The sequence below is a fragment of the Oncorhynchus nerka genome, linkage group LG18, assembly GCF_034236695.1.
Source record: "Oncorhynchus nerka isolate Pitt River linkage group LG18, Oner_Uvic_2.0, whole genome shotgun sequence".
Lineage (NCBI taxonomy): Eukaryota > Metazoa > Chordata > Actinopteri > Salmoniformes > Salmonidae > Oncorhynchus > Oncorhynchus nerka.
The window spans coordinates 71,403,222-71,413,623 of record NC_088413.1 but is presented as its reverse complement, the minus strand read 5'-3'; the positions used below and the strand labels follow the sequence as shown (position 1 = coordinate 71,413,623).

The following is a 10,402-nucleotide window of genomic DNA, read 5'->3' as shown; positions in this document are numbered from 1 at the left end:
GCTTTTCTTGCCTACCTGCAGCTTTGATTGTTCTCAGTAGGCTAATTAACTGAATCACATATTAATTGTGCACGAGTTGGCAAATCATGTGACAAATCAGTCTCAATAGTATTTTGTCCCTTTAATCAACGCTTGTCAATGTTTTGTATTAAACTGAATCCAAAGTGTTGGGGCATATGCCAGCTCTTCTGCTGGCAGCCCTGCTGTGTTGATCTCTGCAGCATGGAAAGATGGAAATCGCCACATAATGCTACAAATGAAGAAGCTATCTCGACATGTTTAGTTAGTATGTCAATGTTTAGACAGTAGCTATCGACGTTTTAAAAAATCGTGGAGGGAATTGCCTTCCATACAAAACCTTGATCATCTGCCACTCTACTAGACAAGCCCGTGCATGGGTGTCTAAGAAACCCCATCGATGAGAAAAAAAACTCGCGGCGTGAACGGGTATTCGCTAGTTACCACTGCCACAAAGTCTTAAACCCCGCCTTGTTCTATAATTAATATTCTTAACATGTTATTTTGAACCTAAACCTAACCACAGTGCTAACCGGATGTCTAACCCTAACCTTAAATTAAACCCCAAAATCAGTTTTTTATTTTAATTAATGTTTACGAAAGCCATTTTTAAATAATGTTTACTTTGTGGCTGTGGTAACTAGTAGAAACCGCGTGAACGTGGCAGCCATTTTACATCCTCAAGAGTGAATGAGTGGAGCCGGACCAGTGCCGGGAGTTTTTACACTTTTTCCTCTTTTAATTCTCACATTTTCCTTCCGAAACAATCAACACCATACAAGTTGGTGATCCATCGGCAGGTATGATGAATACTACTAACTGGTCACGTGATCATAGTACAATGTATAGCTAAAGTCTGTGAGCTTGTGGTGTTTCAAACAATGTGGAAACTGGTGGTTGGGACGGGTTCTACAGACCGGCTTTTTGAAAATGGACTCTCCCTATGTGGCGGCACGTTGACAAACCACGAAGCTAGCTAGCATACTACAAGAAGGCCTCTGTTAAACCAAAGATGCTGGTAACATCAACCTATGACATTCGAGCCAAATTATGTCAACCAGCAAGTTACATATGAGCTATCATGTTTTTAATGTTGCTAGATAGCTAATTTAGCCAAGTGAGCTAATTCTGACAGATCAGGAATGACACATGTTCATTGTCACGGGCTAGCCCAGCCCGTGGTTAACCCAGCCTGCCAAGGAGCTATCAGTAACGCGTGAGCGTGCAAACTTCAAGAGGATTGCCTTCTGCCATAGTTTTAATGCAACTCGCGAGCTAGTTCTTCAGCTAACCAATGTTGGCTAATAAAACATTTCATTTCATCCCGCCAACGTAGCAAACTGGCATGCTTAGCTAGTAAGGTTTGTTATTGCGACTTGACAGCGTGAGGACTATCATTAGCTAGTTAGTACCTCATGCTATTATTTAGCTAACGTTAAGTTGTTGGGCTATATACAGTATTTGGATAACGCAGCTAGCTAGTTGATGTTGGCTAACGTTAGGCCACAATGCTAACTATGCGTTTTTGGTTGATATAGATAGATGAACTGAAATAACGGGAGTTCAATTTGACTTACATTAATGCTCGCTAAGTTTGCTTACTAGTGAATACAGCGTCAGTGGCTTGAGACCACGTATCAAGCATTTGTTATAACCATTGTTAATAGTTAGTCGACCACGTAGTATACTCCTGTACACATGCTTGTTGACCGGCTTGCTAGCTACCGGAAACTGGTGGTAGTTACACTGCCGAAGGAACACGTGTATCAACTATAACGTTAGTTTGTGCTGAAGTCAGCAATCAGTAGACTAATTTAGCAATCAGGCCAAGCCCTTGTAAATGTTAGTTAGCGTGTTGTGCAAATGTGTTCTTCAAACCTAGTCAAAGGCGGGAAATGTGTAATTGCGTGTACACACGTTTTACCATGTAGCCTAGCTTCATAAGTGTCAGCATTATCAAATTTGATAGACATGCAAAATCAAATATTGTAATTAAAATGTGACCTGATTCCACTGTAAGGGACCACATGGACCCATGTGTGCCTGTTGAACATGACATCCCCCAAAAGCTCTCAACAGCCTTGCACTTGACCCAGCATTAATTTGGCTCATTGCATTTGCACAGATTTCTGGAGACATGGCCACAGAACATATTAATGGAAATGGTCCAGAAGAACCAATGGATACCACTGCTGCAGTTACCCATTCTGAACACTTCCAGACTTTATTAGAAGCTGGTTTACCACAGAAAGTTGCTGAAAAACTAGATGAAATTTACATAGCAGGTAAGGCACACTGAATACCCAGCATATTTGTATACATAATTAAAATTTTGCTATTGCATGTGCTGTCATGTATTACATTACATTTTGAATGTGGGAATTGGGATCCTCAAGCAACTTTTTGTGGTTTCCTACCAAAATGGGTACTGCAGTGTTATGACAAAAGAGAATTTGGACACCACCAATATCGGTGTGAAATAAATGTCATGTCTACATTTCCGTTGTCTTAGAGGTACATCTGGGCAGAGACCACTGGCGACACGGCCAGTGTTGTGTTTAAGAATTCAAGTGTATCAGCACAGATGAGCGGCGAGTTAGGCCACAGTTCGGCGGAGGTCTCTCTGTACAGTCTCAGGCAGAGAATTCAGCCAGATGGGCACATGCAAGAACAATGGCAGCAGCTGTCGGTGGCTGGGACAGGTGATGGGTCTTCCAAGAGCAGAATGTGTACACGCTCATTAGGAACGCACAGTGCAGAGGACCGTTACATCACATCTGTTGTGATTAGTTCTGCAAGGGTTGAAGGTGCTGTTACTCAATGCACTTTGTCAAAAAACATTCTGACAATGTTATCTGAAGTATGACTGCATTATTCAAAATTTCAGAGATCCCCAACGCAGTTATAGCCACAAAAACAAGAACTTTGATACCTCCAAACATGCATTGCGGCTAGATCCGTTTTGAGAAGATATCCCGTAGTTCTGTTCCTGCTAGTAATGGATGTTTTCTGGTGTCTCCTCAGGTTTAGTATCTCACAGTGACTTAGATGATAGAGCGATCGAGGCTCTGAAAGAGTTCAACGAAGAAGGTGCTCTGCAAGTTCTGTTGCAGTTCAAGGACAGCGACCTCTCACATGTCCAGGTATGTTTGGAGGGGGGCGGCGTAGTAGAAGTTGGGTCAACTGCATAATTAGTATGAAAATGTATGCTCACTACTGTGTCGCTCTGGTTAAGAGCGTCTGCTAAATGACTCAAATGTAAATGATTAGACTGCACTGTGCGTCTTTAAATGAAATGCTGCCATTTCACCATCTAAAGCAGTGTTTCCCAACCCTGGTCCTTGAGTACCCCCAAAGTACACATTTTTATTGTAACCCTGAAGTAGCATACCTGATTCAACTTCTGAACTAATCATCAAGCCCTGAATGAGCTAAATGAGGTGTTTGTCCAGGCTACAATGAAAATATGTACTGTTGTGGGTACTTGAGGACCAGGGTTGGGAAACACTGCTATAAAGTATATGTATTTATTATTATTTTTTTATTTTTTTTACTCAACAGAACAAAAGTGCCTTTCTTTGTGGAGTTATGAAGACATACAGACAGAGGGAGAAACAGGGGACCAAAGTCTCAGACTCCAGCAAAGGACCAGATGAGGCCAAAATCAAAGTATGGGTTTAACAAATATTCTTGAAATAAGCGGTCGTAGAGATTTTATGACGTGCAGTTGTTCTCTGGAGTGTGTTTGACCTGAATTATGTTATTTAAATGAACAGGCCCTGCTGGAGAGAACTGGCTACACACTTGACGTGACAACGGGTCAGCGGAAGTATGGAGGTCCTCCCCCGGAGTCGGATCACTCAGGGACACAGCCCACGATCGGTACAGAGGTATGTCTCTACAATATTTAAATAGTGTTCGATTAGTGTGTAATAGTTTTCCTCAGTGTGGATGGTGTTTCTGCATTCTGTGTCCAAATGATGAAATCATGTACTTTTTCCTGGAGTAACTTCAGTTGCATTGATGGTTTACCGCTAAGATCTGACTGGACACATTAATTCTGTATTTTGGAGATTTATTTTAACAATGTTTCTTTCACACCAAGATAACCTCCATTTTGCTATCATCTCAGATTTTTGTTGGCAAGATCCCCAGAGATCTATTTGAGGATGAGCTGGTACCTCTGTTTGAGAAAGCTGGGCCCATTTGGGACCTGCGTCTGATGATGGATCCACTCAGTGGCCTCAACAGAGGTTACGCCTTTGTCACTTTCTGCACTAAAGAGGCGGCACAGGAGGCTGTCAAGCTGGTATGAAACACTTGTGGTAAACTTCTCTCCTGACAGAACAGTAGGAATGGAGAATTTAAGCCCACCCAACCATGTCATGAACTCTCTTATCCTCTCCCCACAGTGTAACAACAATGAAATTCGACCCGGCAAACATATTGGCGTGTGCATCTCTGTGGCCAATAATAGACTGTTTGTTGGTTCCATCCCCAAGAGTAAAACAAAAGATCAGATTGTGGAAGAGTTTGCTAAAGTCACAGGTAAGGTTGAATGATCCTCTGGACATTTTGAAGGGCCAGTCATGTTGTCTTGGCAAAAGTGATAGTTTCCTTGGCTTAGCAGTAACTTTGACAACTGTCTGTAGATGTTGCCTTACTATCACTGAATGCACCAATCATGATCAAGCACTAGAGCAGGGCTGCCCAATCCTGGTCCTGGAGGGCCAAAACACCTTTGTTTTTTGTTTCTGGCAGTTAATTGCACTCACCTGGTGTCCCGGGTCTGAATCTGTCCCTGATTAGAAGAGGATGAAAAACAGTGCTTGGGCCCACCAGGACAAGGATTGGCAGGCCTGCACTAGTGTGTTAGATTGCGTTTATTCTGAGTTAAGAGTTATGTGAGGGCTATATTTTGTAATGTAATAGTTCATTCCCAATGTGATGGTTCTGTGTCCAAATGATGAAATGCATATATTCTACCCTGGAGTAAATCTGTTTACGCTGATAGTTTACCGCTAAGATCTGACTGGACACTTGACTGGGCACAAATCAACAGTCTCTCGAGACTAATGTCCAAAGAGAACAGCTGTGTCAAATAAAGGAGACACTAAATGTTTTGAGTAAACTGAAGGGAACATTCTTTGATTGCATAAAGTCTTGAATGTGAAATATTCTCTTCTGGTGCCAACTGTTGTATGCTTTTCAGTAAGGTACTCAGAGTTAAATGTTTTGACTTGGCATTGCATATGGAGGAGCTAGAGCGAGCTGTCTGGTGCACTGGTCACTGTTCAGCTAGGATACCCTTTATGCCTTTCCCCTTCTGCCCCTCTTTCAACAGAGGGTCTTAACGATGTCATACTGTACCATCAGCCAGATGACAAGAAAAAGAACAGAGGCTTTTGCTTCTTGGAATACGAAGACCACAAAACTGCAGCACAGGCCCGCCGCAGGCTGATGAGTGGCAAGGTCAAGGTGTGGGGGAATGTGGTGACTGTGGAGTGGGCCGACCCCATAGAAGACCCTGATCCTGAAGTCATGGCCAAGGTATGGGGAGCAAAGATAACATGGCTCATTTTGCTTGTGAATAAATTGTGATTTGATCTTTGTTCTGTCTATCCATAAACTTGTAGACGAACACTGATTTGTGTTGGAGGCTGTTGACCAAGGAGTAAGAATAGAGGTAACCACCCGTGTCTGAGAGCCAGAAACGGATTTACGGGATTGATAACCCACCACTACTTTTCCCCTCCCAGGTGAAAGTGCTGTTTGTCCGGAACCTTGCGAGTACTGTAACGGAGGAAATACTTGAAAAGGCCTTCAGTCAGTTTGGCAAGTTGGAGCGGGTGAAGAAGCTAAAAGACTATGCCTTTATCCACTTTGAGGAGAGAGACGGAGCAGTCAAGGTACAGGCTGGAGTCTTTATATTTCTCTAATGAGAGTATCACGAAATTGTGGTAAAAATTGCAATTTTTTTTGAATAGATATTAAACTTGCATCTTGACAGGCCTTGGCCGACCTGAATGGGAAAGACCTGGAGGGAGAGCACATTGAAATAGTCTTCGCCAAGCCACCTGATCAGAAGAGGAAAGAACGCAAAGCCCAGAGGCAAGCGGCTAAAACACAAATGTAAGCAAACCATTGATTTGCAGTTATTCGAGACCTTCATTATAGTTACATTGTTGGGCGGCCTTTCATCATTGAGTTCTCTTGAGTGACTGAACAGAAGTTTAAAACATGAAAAACATAAAATTCTCGTGTCCTGTATGGTTACTAAACAAGTGCATATCCTCTTGCCTACCCATTCTTCACAGGTATGACGATTACTATTTCTACGGCCCACCCCAGATGCCACCTCCCACAAGAGGCAGAGGACGAGGCGGCGGCCGTGGTGGCTATTCCTACCCCCCTGACTACTACGGCTATGACGATTACTACGATTACTATGGCTACGACTACCACAACTACCGGGGCGGCTATGAAGACCCCTACTATGGCTATGAGGACTTCCAATCTCCCGGCCGAGGACGATCCCGAGGCGGAGCCCGTGGTGGTGGTGTCCTATCCTCCCGGGGCCGTGGAGCTGTCACGCCCAGGGGCAGACTAGGGGGTTTCTCCCAGCGAGGAGGAAGTGGACCTGGATCAAGCAGAGGTGTGCAGGGGACCAAAGGGGCACTGGGTAAATGGGGACTAGCTGTGTTAATAGTCAAAGCAAATCTTTGCCATCAGCTATATGTTAAATGCAAACATACTATTTGGACAGGACTTCTTCCCCCTTAACTTGAATTACCTTTTTATACAAATATTATTTTTTACCTGCATTTGTCTTCCTTATTTGGCATAAATTGACCCAAGGTGTGTGAGAAGCCTAGAAAAGTAAGGAATCAGTCATACAGATGGACCCATTTTTATTTTTACTTTTGAAAGCTGGGCTAGATGTCCCTCACATTAAATTGGAAAAATGTTATGTACGCAAATGTCTTTAGCTTTATGTCCAAATGATGAAATACTTATATTCTATCCTGGAGTAACTCTGGTTACGCTGATAGTTTACCGCTAAGATCTGATTGGACACTTTGGACATTTTAGGTTATTATATACATGACTAAAAGTATGCTTATTCTCAACATTTGAAGACAACTGCCTTGACTGATGTCACCTTTCAGAGCACCAACTCTGAAAGGTCTGTTCCTCTGCATATTTAGATTAGCATATATTTAAATCCGCATATTAGGATTACCCTGAACTAGTTTTATATAATGTTAAATGATTGAATGTCATTAGTGATGATTATATTCTGTATCTGTTGCTTGGCCAACAGGGAAAAGGGCTCGAGGCCGATCCTGACCTGTCACTATGAAGACTGACCTACTGTGTTGGGTTACACCAGAAGCGGCAAAGGATACGGATGGATAAGTCAGCGAAATGGTCCAATATTCCAGCCTTACAGAAGCATCTCCCCCAAACTGCCACCTAAACAATCACCAGATTATTTAGACACACACACCCCTCCCCTCCCCCAATGCCATTTTAGATAATTATTGAAGAATTTGCACTTTTTAAGTTTTAGTTTGAAGTGGCTCAAAGGAGCTTGATGCTATTGTATATTTTTGTGCTAATCGGAATTTTTATTGTCGGAATATCCATGTTAATCTTAATCGTTTGATTTGGATGTTTGAAGAGAACATCTGCAGGTTTTGGGTGTGACCACCAGGCATGGATAAGTCAGGCATTCCAGGAAAGTGGTTCTTTTCAGAACTTGTCTTTTAAAGGGTTGGTTAACTACCTCAGTACAGAGGATTAAACTACCCTGCCTGTACTGTAAATAGGGAAACTATATTGATGAAAGCAGGGCTTGTTTCCTACAAAATATGCACAAGAGCAGCAGAACAACCGAAAGTACTTAATGTAATATAGTAATTTTGTTGCAGTTCTGACACTGCAAACAGTCAAACTGGCCGTGCAAAATAATTGCATATGATGAGCCTGAACAAGCCCTGCTTTTATCCTATTTTCAACTGAATTAGCTGCCTTGCTTATTCAGATTATTGTAGTTACTGGTTGTATAGTTTGGAAAATGTTACTTTTGTAAAGGCTTGAACATCAACGAAGGCATTAACTGTCTTTGAAAAAGCCCTGCAGTGTCCCTTTGCCACTCCAATGGATTTATAAAATAAAAGAATAGAACATAATTATGTTCAGTCAGTTACACACCTCCCCCGACCCCATTTAGTTTAAAAGAAATGTCCCAATCATGTGAAATCTTGAACAGTCCCCCTCTAACTCTAAGCCAGCTACTATTTAGTTAAGCCACTTGATTGAAATGAATTGCCCGTGTGCCTGTAGCTGTTTCAGGGGGGTGGGGGATCGTTGTCATTGTGGTCAAAGGGATACTGCAGCTATGATTTGTATTCCATGTATAGCAAAAAGGATACCGAACTATTCATCCGGTTTTGTACACAGTTAACTCCCTCAATAAAATCATTACAACCACCTTTTGAAAAGATGTTAGCAGTTTTAAACCATTGTTGGTGGCCAACAACGTTTTTTGCATTCCTGCAAATAAATTGTTTTATACTGTAAAATGGAGGTGAGTGTAACTTATTTTTGTAATAAAGTTTTTGATTTCTATCTGTGTCTTACTCTCTGTATGACTTTCTGTTGAACCATCTCAGTTATGCACTGATTATAGCATAGAATTGTAACATCCTTTCTGATTCACACAACACAGTAAGCACTACTTTCTCACGCAGGGATTCTTCAACCAGAGGCACATGTACTGTCCTGTGATTTCAATTGAATCATTACGTTAATCAGTACTTGGCAGTGACACATCGGTTTTTGTCGTCAGCCTGCTGAAACATGAAATGAGCGTTGTAGAGATGCTTTGCTTTTAGAATATTGTGTATCTTCATCGTTATGATAAAGGTGATATCTACATATAGGCTATAAAAATAACGGCCAACAATGTTGCGTGATCCCATAATGAACCGGAGGTGACAAGCATGGCGAAGACCGACTCCCGTTATTTTGATGACGAAAACACATGTTGGGTGTATGATTGATATTCATAAATACAAAGACAGTGAATGCATGGGGAAGCAATTGTTGACATAAGCACGTCTTCCGCTAAGGGACAGCTCGAAATGTAATGAAGGGACATGGGTGTTCCAAAATAGGGGTGAGTTTTCTTTTTTAGGCGGGGGGAGGTTGTCTGTGGTGGGCGGCACAGGGGAGGGTAGTGGGTTTTTTCTTCTCTGGTTTAAATTCACTCTTCTGCACATACTTTCCCTATAAACAATAGCTTGACTTTTGATATTACCATAATACATTTTAGAAACATTTGTGAAGGTTTGGTATGGTGTGACTATTATTAAGCTTTAGTTACTGTAGGCCTATGATAGGAAGGCAGTGCGCCCTGGCTCTCCAACTGACTCTGACAGTTGAACTTAATGTGAGGAACACTCAGAATTGACATAGGATGTCGGTGGGCGGAGCCGGGAGGGTCGTCAGCGAAATGGGACACACTTGGGCCCGGGCGTGTTCCGGGATAAATAAATCAAATCAAATGTTATTTGTCACATACACATGGTTAGCAGATGTTACTGCGAGTGTAGCGAAATGCTTGTGCTTCTACAAGTTCCGACAATGCAGTAATAACCAACAAGTAATCTAGCTAACAATTCCAAAACTACTACCTTATAGACACAAGTGTAAGGGGATAAAGAATATGTACATAAAGATATATGAATGAGTGATGGTACAGAGCGGCATAGGCAAGATACAGTAGATGGTATTGAGTGCAGTATATACATATGAGATGAGTATGTAAACAAAGTGGCATAGTTAAAGTGTCTAGTGATACATGTATTACATAAGGATGCAGTAGATGATATAGAGTACAGTATATACGTATACATATGAGATGAATAATGTAGGGTATGTAAACATTATATTAGGTAGCATTGTTTAAAGTGGCTAGTGATATATTTTACATCATTTCCCATCAATTCCCATTATTAAAGTGGCTGGAGTTGAGTCAGTGTGTTGGCAGCAGCCACTCAATGTTAGTGGTGGCTGTTTAACAGTCTGATGGCCTTGAGATAGAAGCTGTTTTTCAGTCTCTGGGTCCCAGCTTTGATGCACCTGTACTGACCTCGCTTTCTGGATGATAGCGGGGTGAACAGGCAGTGGCTCGGGTGGTTGCTATCCTTGATGATCTTTATGGCCTTCCTGTGACATCGGGTGGTGTAGGTACACCTTTCCCCCATTCTTTGAGGAGATTCCATGTAGACGTTGTATATTTGTTTGTGGAATTTTGTGGTTTGTTTGTTTTGGCACTGTCTATGCATGCAACCACTCACCATTGTTAATTGTATAT

The 10,402-nt window shown here is 42.0% G+C and overlaps 1 protein-coding gene across 4 annotated transcripts; it reads left to right on the top strand.

The window, feature by feature from the left end:
• Positions 1 to 710: 710 nt before the first annotated feature.
• LOC115146403 (heterogeneous nuclear ribonucleoprotein Q-like) lies at positions 711 to 8,652 on the top strand. 4 transcript variants are annotated; one of them, XM_065004318.1, is made up of 12 exons: positions 711 to 818; positions 2,144 to 2,303; positions 3,043 to 3,161; positions 3,580 to 3,687; positions 3,795 to 3,908; positions 4,151 to 4,327; positions 4,431 to 4,566; positions 5,363 to 5,568; positions 5,778 to 5,927; positions 6,029 to 6,150; positions 6,336 to 6,700; positions 7,343 to 8,652. In XM_065004318.1, the coding sequence occupies exons 2-12, from the start codon at positions 2,156 to 2,158 to the stop codon at positions 7,366 to 7,368; spliced, it is 1,671 nt and encodes a 556-aa protein (XP_064860390.1). In that variant the 5' UTR covers positions 711 to 818; positions 2,144 to 2,155; the 3' UTR covers positions 7,369 to 8,652. The 4 variants fall into 4 exon arrangements, with proteins under 4 accessions (XP_064860390.1, XP_064860393.1, XP_064860389.1 ...); XM_065004317.1 differs by lacking the exon at positions 711 to 818 and adding an exon at positions 848 to 1,036; XM_065004319.1 differs by lacking the exon at positions 711 to 818 and adding an exon at positions 850 to 1,036 and having other exon boundaries at positions 6,336 to 6,673.
• The last annotated feature ends 1,750 nt before the right edge of the window (positions 8,653 to 10,402 follow it).